The sequence below is a fragment of the Lepidochelys kempii genome, chromosome 2 (assembly GCF_965140265.1).
Source record: "Lepidochelys kempii isolate rLepKem1 chromosome 2, rLepKem1.hap2, whole genome shotgun sequence".
Lineage (NCBI taxonomy): Eukaryota > Metazoa > Chordata > Testudines > Cheloniidae > Lepidochelys > Lepidochelys kempii.
In genome coordinates this window covers 158048104-158065616 of record NC_133257.1, presented here as the reverse complement: position 1 = coordinate 158065616, position 17513 = coordinate 158048104, and the positions used below count along the sequence as shown (strand labels likewise).

The 17513-nt window shown below is 39.0% G+C and overlaps 1 protein-coding gene across 8 annotated transcripts in view; it reads left to right on the top strand.

Annotated features, from left to right (window-relative positions):
* TRIP13 (thyroid hormone receptor interactor 13) overlaps nt 1-17513 on the top strand; it is a 45383-nt gene that overhangs the window by 5736 nt on the left and 22134 nt on the right. For all 8 annotated transcript variants that reach the window (XM_073332573.1, XM_073332578.1, XM_073332577.1 and 5 more), the window contains exons 3-5: nt 3656-3821; nt 11487-11616; nt 13374-13429. In XM_073332573.1, the coding sequence (XP_073188674.1) occupies nt 3656-3821; nt 11487-11616; nt 13374-13429 (352 nt within the window). The remainder of the gene's footprint in view (nt 1-3655; nt 3822-11486; nt 11617-13373; nt 13430-17513) is intronic.

Genomic DNA, 17513 nt, shown 5'->3' with positions numbered 1-17513 from the left:
TTAAACATGGTGTTAATAAAACTAATGGATCCACCCTTTGAACCTCTGTCTACCTGTTTTTTGCTGTATCTTTCAGTAAAGGTAGCCTTTTTGGTGGCAATTACCTTAGCAAGGAGAGTAGGAGAATTGATACCCCTGGTGTCTGATCGACCATATACAGTCTCTTACAAGGACAGGGTATACTTACATCTTCATCCAAAGTCCCTAACCTAAGTGGTTTCTCGTTTCCACATTAATCAGGCAATGTATTTATCAACTTTCTTTCCTAACCCTCTTCCTCATCATGATGAAGAGGGATGCCACACAGATGTTAGGGAGTATTTGTATTTTTCTTGCATAAGACTAAACCATTTAGGTCATTCTCACAACTGTTCATAGCAACTGTGGACAGGATGTAGGGCCTTCCTGTCTCATCCCAAAGAACTTTGTTGTGCATTTCCTCCTGGATGTGTTTGTGCTACAATATGGCCAGTGTAATTCCGACAAGCAGGGAGCTAGAATATTCAACAAGATCGCATGCAGCCTCTGTTGCTTTTCTTGCTAAAGTGCCTATACTGGACATTTGTAGAACTGCAACTTGGTCATCAGTACATATTTTTGCATGTCATGGTGCTATTTTTTTAACAGTCTAGAGAGAGTGCCAGATTTGGATGCATGTGTAGTCCTTCCATCATTATTTCGGTAAACTGTGATTCCCACCTTTTGGACTGAACTGCTTGTGAGTCACCTGAAGTGGAATGGAAGAAAACACGTTTACTAACCTGTAACTGATGCTCTTTGAGATGTGTTGTGTGTGACCATTCCATGACCTGCCCTCCTTCCCCTCTATATTGGAGTCTGTCCAGTAAGAAGGAACTCAGGGGAGGAGAGTGCGCGTGCGCTCTGGCCTTTATACCATTGTGTAGCAGCACGAGGCAGCAGAGAGCTCAGGAGGTGCCCTGATGGGTACTGGGAACGGAAAAATCTCCGGTGCTAGTGCACTGGGTGTGAATATACCTTAAGTGGAATAAACGTGAAACATAACTCAAAGAACCATAGTTACAGAACCGGTTATAGCAGTTTTTCTGTGGTGTATATGACCATTAAGTTTCACACAAAAGTGTAAACGTGCTTGAAACCTGACTCATTACTCCTGGGGGAATTCTGTGCCACTGCGTGTACAGAATTTGTGCAGAAATTAATACCTTTGCACAGAATTTCCTTTTCCTCCTCAGAAATGGGCTGGAAAGCTGCTGGCTGCCACGAGGGGCCACTGGACGCGGCAGAGCACAGCTCGCAAATAGAAGACACTGCCAGGGGGTGTGGGAGGGAGCTGGAGGGTTCCTGGCAGCTGCAGTTTTTTAGTACACCCTGAAGGAAGTAGGCGGCATGCAGGAATCTCCATACAAGCCTGGGACTCGGCCTCAGGCTGTTGCTCCCTCTGGATTCCGGGGTGGAGGTGTGGGGGGCAAATGTCTTGGTTGGGGGAGGGGGGGGCGGCTGGGGTCTGGGTACCCCGTAGCTGGGCTCTGAGGGGTAGGTGGTGTGTGCAAGTGTCTAGGCTGGGGGTGCCCTGCAGCTGGGCTCTGGGGAGAGAGGGTATGGGTGTCTGGCTAGATTCTGAGAGGTGGGGCAGAGAAACAAGAACTGGGTTGTCATAAGGGTTTCCTTAACTCTCTCCTGGAGGAAGATTTTTTTGTGTCCGTACTGTTACAGACATAGTTGCTGAAAGATATTTTGAAATTAATTTAAACTGGTGTGATTATATAGTTAGTTTGACAAATAAAATATGCAGAATTTTAAAATATTGTGCACAGAATTCCCCCAGGAGTAACTCTTACGTCAAGCTGTTTCAGTGTAGCTTCTGCTAGTACTTTCTGACAACTGATAGCTTAATTTTTGGCAAGTATTAGAACTACGGCTGTCAAGCGATTAAAAAAATTGTGTGATCGCTCAATTAAACAATGATAGAATACTATTTATTTAAATATTTTTGGCTGTTTTCTACATTTTCAAATATATTGATTTCAATTAGAACACAGAATACCAAGTGTATAGTGCTCACTTTATATTTATTTTGGATTACAAATATTTGCACTGTTAAAAACAAAAGAAATAGTATTTTTCAATTCATCTCATACATATACTGTAGTGCAGTTTCTTTATCATGAAAGTTGAATTTACAAATGTAAAATTATATACAAAAAACTGCATTGAAAAATAAAACAGTGTAAAACTTTAGAGACTACAAGTCCGCTCAGACAAACAAACTTGGTTACAATTTGCAGGCGATAATACTGCCTGATTCTTGTTTACAGTGTCACCTGAAAGTGAGAACAGACATTTGCATGGCACTGTTGTAGCTGGCGTCACAAGATATTTATGTGCCAGATGCGCTAAAAATTCGTATGTCGCTTCATCTTCAACCACCATTCCATAGGACATGCATCCATGCTGATGATGGGTTCTGCTCGATTACAATCCAAAGCAGGGCGAACCAATGCAAGTTCATTTTCATTATCTGAGTCAGATGCCACCAGCAGAAGGTTGATTTACTTTTTTGGTCTTTCGGATTCCGTAATTTCTGCATTGGGGTGTTGCTCTTTTAAGACTTCTGAAAACATGCTCCACACCTTATCCCTCTCAGATTTTGGAAGGCACTTCAGATTCTTAAACCTTGGATTGAGCGCTGTAGCTATTTTTGGAAATCTCACATTGGTATCTTCTTTGCGTTTTGTCAAATCTGCTGTGAAAGTGTTCTTAAAACAAACATGCTGGGTCATCATCCGAGACTGCTATACCATTAAATTTATGGCAGAATGTGGATAAAACAGAGCCGAAGACGTACAGTTCTCCCCAAAGGAGTTCAGTCATAAGTTTAATTAACGCATTATTTTTAATGAGCATCATCAGCATGGAAGTATGTCCTCTGGAATGGCAGCTGAAGCACGAAGGGGCATACGAATATTTAGCATATCAGGCTCGTAAATACCTTGCAGTGCTGGCTACAAAAGTGCCATGCAAATGCCTGTTCTCACTTTCAAGTGACATTGTAAATAAGAAGCCGGCAACATTATCTCCCATAAATGTAAACAAACTTGTTTCTCTTAGCGATTGGCTGAATAAGAAGTAAGACTGAGTGGACTTGTAGGCTCTAAAGTTTTACATTGTTTTGTTTGTGAGAGCAGTTATGTAACAAAATCTACGTTTGTAAATTGCACTTTTATGATAGAGATTGCACTACAGTACTTGTATGAGGTGAACTGAAAAATACTATTTCTTTTATAATTTTTGCACTGCAAATATTTGTAATAATATAAAGTGAGCAGTGTACATTGGTATTCTGTGTTGTAATAGAAATCAATATATTTGAAAATGTAGAAAAACATCTGAAAATATTTAATAAATTTCAATTGGCATTCTATTTAACAGTACAATTAATCGCGATTAATTTTTTTTAGTTAATCGTGTGAGTTAACTGTGATTAATTGACAATCGTAATGAGTACACTTCTTATCCTAGAAAAAGTCAGTATTTTCCATGTTCTGTTTATAAGCCCTTTCGGGAAAAGACCTTTTAAAAAAAAAAATAAAATCTCTTTGTAGGTGTATTAACCTTGCATGCTGCCAGGCATATCACTGGTGCTTAATAAATAATGTTGCTTCTCTCTTATTAGCACCTCAAAGAAAGAAGATATCAGGCTGAGTGTCTTAAAGCTGCTAAACAGACATAACATCGTTTTTGGTGATTACACATGGACTGAGTTTGATGATGGTTTTCTGAACAACAATGTGCAGTCAGTGTCAATTGTGGACACAGAGCTAAAACTGAAAGAAAGACAGGTAACCAAATTTTTGTAAAGATAAAAAGGATAAGATTTTTATAGAAAAATGTTTTCAATTTGCTATTAAATTATAGTAATCTGTTTAATCAACAGATTACTCTTACTCTTAGCTTTAGCCTCCTGTATTCTCAGTCAATTATTTCTCATATTGTATGTTTTATTTTTGTTTCTTTCAAAATTGTCATAGTCTTGCATGTGTAAAACGTAAGTCAGGAACCAGTACAGCAGCAATCACTGCACTGCAAAAGATGGATACAAATTTCCGAGAACTGTTTCTTTTCTTCTTCACAATGAGGCAAACAAGTGTGTGTGCTGTTTTTACATTAGAGGTGTATATCAACAGGCAAAAGACAGACATTGAGATAAACTAGCCGAAAACCACACATTTTAGTTCATCTCCTGGTGATGCAGTATCAAGCGCTCATATTTTCAATTAAACAAATCTATCTCTTTTGCTATGTAACACAAAATATAAGTGTTGCATGGCACAGCTGTTTTCAACACTTTCATTGGAGCAAAAAGATGGGGAAAAATATGGTGTAATAAAAATAAATGTGTAGTAAAAAATGTAGTAACAAATCCTGAAAATACCCACACTTACAACCTGTTTTCCAAATTTAATTCTGTGTGTCTGATTCTTTCATGAATTGACCTGAAGAATCATAATACTTTTCTGGTGACAGACAAAACGTGTCTGATTTCAATAGGCAAAACTATATTTACCCTGTCACATAATACTAGAACAATGAAAATTAAAAGGCTGCCAAATTTAAAACTGGTAAATGGAAATACTTTTTATGCAATAGGTATTTAACCTGTATAACGTATTTTCATAGGATGTTGTTGAGGGTAAAATGTGATGAGGATTCGAAAGAGTAGACATGTATATAAACAAGACTATTCATGATTACGATAGGTAGTATAAATCTTCCAAGGAGTCTAACCATCCTGCTGGAGCGTATGAGACACCCACTCTGCTTGGGGAGTCTCCTCCATTTAAGACTCTTTAGACTTTTTAAAATGTCATCTGTATAAATTTAATATTTAAGTCAGGAGTGGGGAACCTGCAGCCCACGGGCTGGATTAGATCCCCTGCTTCATTTCATCTGGCCCATGGCAAGTCTCTGTGCTGCGAGCCAGAAGCCCCGAGCCTCGTCCCCCTGCGGCGCAGGAGCTGCGAGTGCTGGCTCGTCCCTCTGTGTGGGGAAGCTGGGGTTGCCAGGCCATTAAAAGTCCGGTCAGCTCCCAGAAGCGACCGACTTGTCCCTGCGGCCCCTAAGAGCAGGGGCGATCAGGGGAGCTCCACATGGTGCTCCCGCCCCAGTACTGGCTTGGCAGCTTCCATTAGTTGGGAACCATGGCTAATAGTAGCTGTGGGGGTGGCATCTGCAGGCAGCAGGCACTGTGCAGAGCCCCCTGACATGGCGGCTGCTTCTGGGAGCCTCAGCGTCCTCCCCTGCTTCCTGCCCCCATTGCTCCTCAGCTGCGGAGGGGAGGGGTAACTGTACAGGGAGCTGCTCCCCCATTAGCCCATCCCCCATACATCCTGACCTTCTATACCCAGACAACCCTGCCACGCCTCACCCTGTACACCCAGAAACCCCTTAGTCCACCAGACCCCCTGCCTCCGGATCCTCACCCCTGCACCCAGACCACCGCCCACTGAGCTCCCTACACTCAACCCCCCCACCCTTTGCACCACTCTAAGCCCACACATCCAGACCCCCACCTCCCCAAGTAGCTGCACCGAGACCCCCCCGACACTCATATCCCTCTGCTGAGCCCCAACCATTTTCACCTGGAGCCCCTGCAGAGTCCCATTGCCCCTGTACCTGGAACCCCATACTCCTCCCCCCCCCCCACAAGCCTCTGTGCATCCAGATCCCCCTCACACCTAGACCGCCCCCTGCCCCCCGAGCTGCCTGCACCCAGATTGTCCCACACACAATGCTCTCACCCCACACCGAGGAAGTTGTATAACCCAGTATAGAATAACTGTTCATTTAATGTTCATAGAATTGTTACAGATTATTACATAGTAGTTCCACTTCTGTCACAGCTCCCCTTTAGCATTTCAAAAAGTTTGTTTCTCTGTGCAGTAAAGTTGCACCAAAATTAAAGACTAATAACCAAGTGGGATTTTACTAAGAAATAATTTGCCAAGAATTGAAGGGAAGTGCATCTAGCTTTGCAACCAGTGTAAAGGGGTAGGGGGAGCAACTGGTGAATTTACTTTCAGTGTTTTACTTTGTTTCATGTTTTTCCTAGTGTCTGTGATTTATAATTAGCTGCAGTAGTTTAAGGGTTTAAACTGGAAAATAAACTAAAAACCCTGGGCTTGGTAAGCTGGTCAAGTGACTGCCTATTTGACCATGGTCAGATATTGCTGTATGTTCAGCAAGACTACTCTAATGTAGGCCTTGTCGTACCTTTTTGATTTCATCATGGTACCATCTGTTTGCAAGTGTACTTCTATGTCTTGATCACTCACTTTACTACATATTAATAGCATCTGTTGGGGAAAAAGGTGAGCTAATTGAAAGTTGAGCATCTTGACTGGCTGGAATCTTCTAGAACAGTGATACTCCAACTGTCTCCTGCAGCTCTTTGCAGCACAATATTAATATTCTCTGTGATTTTAATTATTAACCAACCAGGATGCTTTTACTATGTTACTAAGCAATTAAGTTATCAGCTTGCACTAAGTTATTAACTTATTTGCTGTGAGAATAATATAAACCAAATATTTCCCCTGACATTCACGCTACTGTGGCTCTTTTGGATAGTGCTGGTAGCTAATTTGGCTCCTGAACAACTCAGGTCTGAGTATCACTGTTCTAGAACAAACATTGTAAATTTGCATATATTTGTATACAGGTCCTCAGTGTACTTGATGGTTTAAAAAGCACATTAAAGAAGTTTAAAAGTTGTGGTCCCTGCTGTGAAGAGCTTATAGTCTAAACTGACTAGACAAACATACCGCAATTAACTTAGAAGGAAGTGGTAGAGGGAGAGGAGGGTTCATGGTGGTTAAACCTCTTCCCCCGAACACAGAGAAAAGATGCACAGCCAGTAAGCCTCTCTCTTAACAAACAAAAGTATCATGGCTGCTAACTCCTTCCATACTTCCCCCACCCTCAACAAAACAAACAACCCACATTTAATGCCCACGTAAATAAACCCCCTCTCAAACATCCCTCTCATAACCTCTCCCCTGCCCACATGTATTACCAGCCAAACCTTGCTGATAATATTAAAAGTTCTATGCTAATGATGTGTGTGACGACATTTCTCTGTAGTGGTCCCTCCCTGACTCTTCTGTTCCCCCTCCTTGTGCTATTTATGAGTCCATTGTGTTTGATGCAGGGAGGAGGGGCTGCCAAAGCCCCTCCTCATCTGTGAGACTTGGGAGTCTGTATGGGTCCTGGGAGGAAGAGGGCAGCATGTTCAAAAATATTTTGATTGGCTGGAATCTTCTCGAACAGCAGCAGTTAGAAATAGAACTGAATGGCCACTGATTGATGGAAATAAGAGATACTTCATAACCTAGAGAGCATTCCATAAGTAGTAATCCATTAATAAAAGGGACCATAATAAATTATGCAGAGTTAGGGAAAGCCAAAATCACTTTTATGGCAGTTTTTTACTATACGTGAATGTGGAAAAACTGTTAAAGCGAAGAGCAAGTTCTTTTCTTTTGAGTATGTGACACATAGATGAAATGGTTGTGATGTCCAGCTACTGTCAAAGATAGATTATTGCAGTCAAACAGCAGGAAAGGGAAAACTGGTCTGGTTTAAAAAAAAAAAAAAAAAAATTCTCTGAATTCTGCTTTCTTTGGCGACATCGTCAGGAAGCATAGAATTTTTTTGATGAAGATAGTTTTACTTTCACTGCCATTCATCTCACTAATTACATCATCTTCTAATAAGAATTTTGGTACTCCATCTGCTTCAGCATTGAAAACTCCTACTTCCTGAAAGTCTTCAGATGTTAATCAAACTCATTTGATGAAAGAGGATTGAGGATAGAATATCATGGTCAGAAAAAAAACTTGACCAATACGTTTGCTAGCAGTATTTATGCTAGCAGTACATTATTTCATATAATTAAAAATCCATATATGCTAGATTTTTTTCATAAATCATAGCCAATTTATAAAGGGCTAAATAGGAAACAGCTTGCAGAAAGTCTTCTGAATACTGAAGCAGATGCCATGAAAGAGAGTTGGTGTGTTCTTCTTATGTAAACTCCTCATGTGTCTCTACTGTCTGATGAACGGAGCGATACTCATAATGAGGGTGTTATCAATGTCATGGGAACAACTCTACAACTAGTGTTTTATTCCAATGCAACAATTGAGCATTACCACACAGCCCAATATATTGCTGACCTGCTTAAAAATGTAACCAATGAATTGGGTCCTGGGAGGATTATTTTGGTTGACTGACAATGCAGCTAATATGAAAGCTGCTTGGTGTGTGTTGATGAATGAATAGCCACCCTGTCTGTATATGGATATGCTGCCCATATGATGCAGCTTTATATTGGTGATGTTGGAGACCGGACAACTTTGTCATCATGTGAAAAATGAAAAGAATTGTCAAGTTTTTCAAAAACAAAGAAGTCCCAAGAACCATTTTTCAGCATCATTTGGCACAGCACTTGGCTTCATCCACACTGAGTAAGCCTCATTGTACTTGTTTTGCATCTTCCATTAAATATCTTCAGAGATCTTTAAAGATATGCAAAAATCTTCAGATATGCAACAAGGCTCTTCAATCAGCTGCTGTTGAAGAGGTGGCTGGGTGTTGCCCCTAAGTAATCTTCACTGATATTCTTGATTGCTGTCTCTGGGTGCAAAATTCATTTCACTACTTGAAACTATAGTTCAGTCTTTTCAGAATGTGGAAAGTGATAATTCTACGTTGTCTGATGCCAAGAACGAGTTCCTAAATACTAAGAAACATTTGTGAAAAGGCTGAATACAGTCCATTTGCAAAAGCTGATGAGAAAGATAATGGACAAAATAATACCATGGAAAAATCAAGTGATCGCTCCCACACATCAGTGCTGCCTACATTCTTGAGCCCAGACCTTTCTGATAACTAATTTGATTTGGCTTGTGAACTCATAGTGGCTGTTGCAAATTTTAAGGGATATACAAATGAACAAATCTGACAGAGGCAGCAAATTATAAAGCAAGAAGCAGCCTGTTCAGTCATAAAATAATGTAGAGTAAAATACCAGTTTGCAGAGTACAAAACCGCTTGCTTTATCATGATGGAAAGTGTTGTCCTTGCACTGTAGTTACAATGGCAAAATTTACATCACTTCTGTGCACTAAATAAAATTGATCAGCTTGGGGAATGGTCCAATCAGAAATAGACCGAAGACTTCCACTGCTGGGAAGCTAGTGACTGTCTCTAATCTTAGAGAAGAAAATTGCAGGTGAAAAATTTAGTGAGTATTCATCAGATTAAGAAGAAGAGGGAGATACTGATGAATTTGGTGATGACGACAAAGATATAGATGAAGTAGTTGAAGCTGATAAAGAAAAAGATAATGTAAAGCGAGATGCTGCCTGTGACTGTGCCCCCCCCCATATGGCTTTATGGAAATATACTTATGAATGTATATATGGCATAACTAGAATGTGTTTTATGCTACATATGCCATGTAACATATCTCTGTAAAGGTAATGATATACTGAATCTATTAATCCTATTTATATGCATGTATCATTTTTGTATTCGAAGTTATGAATATTGGCTGCATACTTGTTTGATTCTGAGTAGGTTTTAGTGAAGCAGTTGCTCAGCTTACTGAGAATAGTCTTTTCTCAGGAAGTGCCCAATCAAGAAGCCCTTAAGCCAACACTGAACTTGGAGATGCCAATCCATATCTGAGCTTTCCCAGGAATGTGGTTTGGCTGGTAAGGAACTCAGCCATGCATGGACATGTGACTTGCCCAGGTGACTCCAAAACTCCATTTTGTAGCTGTACTTTGCATAGGAGAGAGGAGGGGGTCTCCACCCACAAGAGAGAGTCTATTTAAATCCCTGGGAGAGCCCTCCATTTTGTCTTCAGCTGACTAAAGAGAGAGCCTCTCCACCCCCAAAGATGCCTGAAAGAAACTGGAACTACATTTAACTACAGGGGGTGTGAGTGATTGCTGGACCCAGACTAGAAGGAGACTAGACTGTAAGAGAGCTTACTGGGTCAGGATTTTATCTGTATTCAGTTTTATTACTGTACTAAACTTACTTGCGTGTTTTATTTTATTTTGCTTGGTAGTTCACTTTGTTCTGTTTGTTGCTACTTGGAACCACTTAAATCCTACTTTCTATATTTAATAAAATCACTTTTTAATTAACCCAGAATATGTATTGATACCTGGGAGGGGGGGGCAAACAGCTGTGCATATCTCTCTATCAACTTTATAGAGGGCGAACAATTTGAGTTTACCCTATATAAGCGTTATACAGGGCCAAACAGATTTATTTGGGGTTTGGACCCCACTGGGAGTTGGGCATCTGAGTGTTAAAGACAGGAACACTTCTGTAGGCTGCTCTCAGTTAAGCTTGCAGTTGGTGGGACGTGGTTCAGACCGGTTTGGGTTTGCAGCAGGCTAGCAGGTCTGGCTCAAACCAGGCAGAGCACTGAAGCCCTAAGGTGCCAGGGCAAGAAAGCAGGAGCAGAAGTAGTCTTGGCACATCAGGTGGCAGCCCCAAGGGGGTTTCTGTGATCCAACCCATCACACTGCCTACCTAACATAAGTTTATTAAATAACTTTTGTGAGTTTTTGTGTTTAATTTCATTTTTTCTTTTGTAACTGTTAAGTCTTGAATAAAGTTCACATTTAAATGCTAACCTAACATTGTTAAAAAAGGTAATTATTGAACTTCATTTAATTTTCACATTTTTCTTAGTTAAAATAACTGAATTAAGTTTTTGTAATTGGGCATAAGTATCTATCTAAGGGTAAGCCTATTGTTAACCATCTTTCTTTGTTACTGTTGTTCTAATAAATTAGTGCTTTGATACATATTTGACCATTTTTTATTTTGACCATATTTAATCAATATTTGATTGGACAGTTGGGCCAGTAAAATGCCCAACCACATAAATCCCCCAAAAGTAAACTTCAGAATTCAGGTTGAGATTGATTTTGATTTTAATTTTCTTCAGGCAGGCCACTTCTTGATGATTTCATTGAAGAGCTGAATGAATATTTAGAAGAGGTTCGCAGGCAATAGACATCCTAATATCTTTGTTCCAGAGAGCTCTGCAGCTTCTAGTTACTCTGATACATAGTAGAAATGTGGAACGTTCAGTCTCCCATCTACTACATTCAAAACAACCAAATGAATTGAAATAATGTAAGATGCACAGAAGGTGCCTGAATACCATCGCCTTCTCAGTATGATTTATTAGTGTGGGGGGGAATAATTGGACTAAAATTCAATCACTGGTTCTAAAAATACATAGCTCTTTACCCAAAACCTCAGATTGCTTCTGTTTTTAGCCTAATTCTTAAACTTGTGCTAAAAAGAAAGCTTATTTAATACAAGCTACCAAAATGAGTTATTTGACTGACTTATCAGCTTATTTACTTATTTTATCAACTTATTAAAGCTGACTTTTTTTCTATCCATTGTAGCCCATTAACTTGAGCAAATGCAATCTCTCCATTCATATTTTTCATCTGAATGACGAAGGACCAAGCACTGAAAATCTAGAGGAAGAGAATGAGAACATTGTTGCAGCCAACCACTGGGTGCTGCCTACAGGTAGTCTTCTTTGGTAGCCAGCTGGGATGGTCAGTGGGAGATCCAGAGGAAAATCTGTGAATGGGAGGGGCCATGGTTGTTTGGCTGCAGCTATAGGGCTGCTTGTTAAAGTTAATCTGTGTATGGGATGAAGCTTGGTTCCAAACAGGTGTGAGGAAGCAATGAATTAACAAATATTTTTGTTAGTCATCTCTTTTTTTGACTGAAACAATGCAAAAGATTCTGGGATATGGCACACAATTTTGAAGTACTAGGAGGTGGAGGAAGTAAGTGTTTTTGTGGCCATGAGTGAAAATGCATGGTCTAAATGAATGCTTATTTTACAAGAACATTTCACAAACTAACCTTCTGCTCTGGTACTTGTAGTACATTCTAATTAACTTTTGGGCACCTATTCTTGCTCATACACTTAATATAATCTTATGTATGCTCACTCTTGTCTCACTGTATATAGTGGACATAGGCAATATTAAATGGTGGTATAATTAAGGGCTCTCAGGATGGCAGGCTTAATGAAAATATGCCATATTTTCAAGATCTGTTGGTGAATTCTGACAGTCATCCAAATTACTGAAAGGAGTAATTCATTGAATTCTTACTCTGGAAAAGTGAGGATCAGGGCCAGTAATTGGATCAGACAGTTATTATCCCATCTTGTCAAGTCATTCATTTAAGAAGGGAAAAAAAATAAAACTGGGAGGAGGAGAGGAGTGTAGGGGCCTTGTTTGCAAAACAGGAACAAGATTTGCCCCGGATGTATTGAAATAGGGCTTGATCCTCTCTGCTACTACCATGACTTCCAGGGAACCAGACTGGGCACTCGTGGGTTGGAGGAGACAGCAGTTTCATGGCATACTCTCCTTTTGACCAATCCTGTGGAAAACCTGAGTACACCACATAGTTCCAGCTCCACTTCTTGGGAAGGGTCATGGATGGGAAGGTGGCTGTTCATTTTGGCATCATTTTGCCATGTATGGTAATATATTAGGGTGGTTCTTTCCCAGTCACCTTCTTAGCTTTCAGTTCCTACCTATGAAGATCTCCTCCTATGATTAAGAGGAAACTCTGCTTTTAAAACCTTTTAGGTTCCTTTCTGAAAGCTCTAAAACTTTTATTTATAAGATTTTAATTTTCCTATTTAAAAAAACACCACATAAATACAAACCAAAATCAAGCAGTTGATTTTTCACTTATTTTCTACAACTCCTTGTTTTTTGTGCCTTTCTCTCTAACATGCCGACAATAGTCTTGTAAACAAATTGAATTGTAAAACTGGCTTTTTTTAAGAAACAAATGTCCTGGCTTCCAATAGATTTTACTCTTAGCAGACTTGACATCTCGCTTTGACATTGTTAACATGGAAAATAAAATGATTGGGAATAAATTCTATTCAATTAATTTTTTTCCTGCCTATAGGTAAATGTTACTGGAAGTTGAAACCAGGAAATAATTTAACCCATACTTACAGTTGTTGAACAAATAGTGTTATGCGGTAGAAGTTGTAAAACTGTCTGATTCACTAATGAGTAAAGAACTTTCCTTTCAGGGCACCAAAATTAATGTAGGTTAATTTTTATCGTTCATAACTGCCTGCTGGTTGTTCCATATCTCTAATTATGGTCAAGCATTTTTCTTATTGCTGAAAATCTGTCCACATTACAATGTACTGTTAGATAACAGATTGCTGGGTTTAACTGAGAGTTCTTAATTATTAATGAAATAGAATCCTATATAATGGCTATAATATTGTTTTGCAGTTGAATTCCATGGTCTTTGGGAGAGCCTTGTATATGACACTGAAGTAAAATCGCATGTAAGTTGAATGATTGACCACTCTGTGGGCAAGGAGGTCTTGACAGGTAACCTATAGAAAGTGCTGCAGCTTGGGGAGAAACAGTCTTCAGAAATGAAACTTATTTTACATGGAATTGTATAAAGCCTTATTAAACTTTTGTGTTTGAGGAGAAATATGCTTACCTTCTTAGTATACTTCTAGTCAGCTAAAACAAAGACAAAACTTAGCAAAATGAGATTTATTTTTTGTTTGTTTATATATTTTACACAACAAAATGTTCTGGTAATCTCTGGATAAAAATAGATGAAAATGGGTATATTAAATGATACACCCAAATAAGAGTTGTTTTTTAGCAGCCCTGCGCTCTTGCATTGACTTCTGCAAAGTGGTAGGTACTCTCAATTTCTGAAAAATAGGCATCCAGCATAAATTTATTTCCAGGACCCAAACTCCAGTTTTGTCCATAACACTTCATACAAAATAAAACTTTTTGTTTTACATTTTATGTGAATGAAAGGAGATCCTGAGGGATTGTGACTTAGCATATTCTTGGAAGCTGTATTGTGGACTATAGTAACTGCTCCATTGTTTGGCTTCATTGTTGGAGTTGTATTCAGATCTTGGGTGAAAGCAGGACTAAAACTCATTGATTTTACCATTTGTAGTTTGAATTTAGTCTGCAAAGTTTAGTGATGTTCTCATGTAAATGTTACAGAAAATACATAGCCCAACTGACTTTTCCATAACATTTCATGATGATGATACACTGTCATAGTAACTATTTAAAGCTCAGACTTCAAAAAATGATCGTCAAACATTTTTTAAACTCCTCTAGCGGAAAAAACACAGCCTTAAGAAACTCAGAATTCTTCCATTGACCTAATTGTGTCCACAGTGGGGGTTAGGTCAACCTAACTTTGTTGCAAAAGGTGTGAAATTATTCAAAGCCCTTGAACGATGTTGTTAGTTTGACCTAAATTTTAGGTGTAGGCCAGAATTAAGGCATCTACATGCTTATTCTCTAATGCATTTCTTCATTAATGGTCCCCCGACCATGAGTGTCTGTTGTAGGAACTGAAGTCTGCTGGAGCAGCAACATCTCCAGTAATGAAATAAAAGATCTTACAAGGGAGAAGCTCTTAGAGCAGAGTTAGTAGCTATTAGGGCTGTCGATTAATCGCAGTTAACTCGTGTGGTTAACTCAAAAAAATTAATTGCAGTTTTAATTGCACTGTTAAACAATAGAAATGTATTAACTATTTTGGATGTTTTTCTACATTTTCATATATATTATATTCTGTATTGTAATTGAATTCAAAATGTGTATTTTTTAGTACAAATATTTACACCGTAAAATGATAATTAAAAGAAATAGTATTTTTCAATTCACTTCATACAAGTACTGTAGTGCAATGTCTTTGTCGTGAAAGTGCAGCTTAAAATGTAGATTTTTTTTCTTTTCTTTTTTTTGGTTACATAACTGCACTCAAAACCAAAATACTGTCAAACTTCGAAGCCCACAAGTCCACTCAGTCCTACTTCTTTTTCAGCCAATTGCTAAAACAAACAATTTGTTTCTATTTACAGGAGATAATGCTGCCCTCTTATTTACAATGTCACTATAAAGTGAGAACAGGCATTTGCATGGCACTGTTGCAGCTGACATTGCAAGGGACTTACGTGCCTGATATGCAAAACATTCATATGCCCCTTCATGCTTCAGCCACAATTCCAGAGGACATGCTTCCATGTTGATGATGGTTGTTTAAAAAAATGTGTTAATTAAATTTGTGACTGAACTCTTTGGGGGAGAATTGTATGTCCCCTGCTCTGTTTTACCTGCATTCTGCCAAATATTTCATGTTCTAGCAATCTTGGATGATAATCAGCATATGTTGTTCGTTTTTAAGAACGCTCACTGCAGATTTGACAAAATGCAACAGAAGTACCAATGTGAGATTTCTAAAGATAGCTACAGCACTCGACCCAGGGTTTAAGAATCTGAAGTGCCTTCCAAAATCTGAGAAGGATGAGGTGTGGAGCATGCTTTCAGAAGTCTTAAAAGAGCAACACTCTGATGCAGAAACTACAGAAGTCAAACCACCAAAAAAGAAAATCAGCCTTCTGCTGGTGATATCTAATTCAGATATGAAAATGAACGTGCGTCGGCCCACACTGTTTTGGATTGTTATCAAGCAGAACCTGTCATCAGCATGGAATGGTGGTTGAAGCATGAAGAGCCATATGAATCTTTAGCTTATCTGGCACGCAAATATCTTGCAACGCCAGCTGCAACAGTGCCACGTGAGTGCCTGTTTTCACTTTCAGATGACATTGTGAACAAGAAGCAGGCAGCATTATCTCCTGCAATTGTAAACAAATTTGTTTGTCTGAGCAATTGGCTGAACAAGAAGTAGGACTGAGTGGACTTGCAGGCTTTACAATTTTACATTGTTTTATTTTTGAATGCGTTTTTTTGTACATAATTCTACATTTGTAAGTTCAACCTTCATGATAGAGATTTCACTACAGTACTTGTATTAGGTGAATTGAAAAATATTATTGCTTTTGATTTTTACAGTGCAAATACTTGTATTAAAAATAAAGTGAGCACTGCACACTTTGTATTCTGTGTTATAATTGAAATCAATATATTTGAAAATGTAGAAAACACCCAAAATATTTAAATAAATGATATTATATTGTTTAACAGTGCAATTTTTTTTAATTGCAGTTGGTTTTTGTTTAGTTGTTTGATCTCCCTAGTAGCTATGCTATTTAGAAGTAATCTTCAGTTGGGGTGAGAGCGTAGGGAAGGCTGATGGCCATTGTACTGATGAGTCCAGGTTAGAAGAGCCTATGTCTTCGGGTCAGCCATAGGGCAGTATACCTTACCTCCTAGTGTGCTTGCTTTTTAACTCGTTCCCCTATAATAAAACACAACCCCTGCTTTCCCATAAACTCAGCACAGAACAAGTGGTCTGATGAACTTTCCTTATTGTATTGCTCTCAGACAAAACAGTGATTTTAGCAGATGCCAGGGCTGCTTTGGTAACATAGCTCATAACTCCACTTTTCAGGGGACTTTAAATCTTCTCCCTCTACTTGTCCTGTTCAAGCCAGTCCATACTAATGAAAAACAACATGGGTCAAGACTGGGTTAGGAAGGGGTTGAAAATATAACTTCATATAAAACTATTAATGCCCTCTAGGCGATTGAAAGGTTTGCAACTTATCTTATGGGAGACATAGAATGTGACTAATTTTTCCTGTTTTTCTAGAGGGTGAACTGGAAAAACAGTGGATATTTGACACTCATAGGCTGGCTTAGTAACAAGAGACTTTGAGTGCAGTTTTCAGCCTCTTGGTTCCCCATCTTATCTCATGAAAAATCAACTTTAGGGAGGAGTTGAAAATTGCAATAAATGTCCATTATTGAGGATGGCGCTCTGTGTGACAAATGTCTGGTTTGTCGTGAGGGTTGTCAAGTAAGTCACACCATTAGTATTCACCAGAATAATGCGAAATGTGTCCCACGGTACACTCCTACCTTTTAATGGGCTCCCAGTATCTGAGAGAGGTGCTTAGAATAGTGGAGCTCCACACAAGCAATTGCCCCGTTACGAAGGTCCCATGCTTCATCGGAAGCTTGTAAAACAACAAAACCCTGCGCTACAGAGCATGCTCATTGAGACCATGGTAACGATTCGATGGTTAACTATAGAATTATTGGCGCTAAGTTAATCACTTTTTTAAAAAATGTTTCTTATTAATACTTTCAAAGAAAAAGAAAAACGTAAATATTTTCATAATTAAGTGAGCTAGTCCATGGATAACAAAACAGCATGTTGATAACGTTTCAAATTGTCTTCGTTCCTGAGGAAAAGTGGAAATGTTCTTTAAGCCCTGATGCGCGTCAATAAACATATTAAAAGTATTATCTGTCTTTTAGAATTGTCTTCTGGTGGCTTGTTCACTTTCAGTAATGTCCCTTCCCTCTGCTATTGGGCCATCAGTTGATTGTTCCTCTTATCCAGAGTGCAACTCATTCTAAAATCTTATGGTTTCTCCTTGACCCAATTCAGGCTACCTCTCCAGTGCT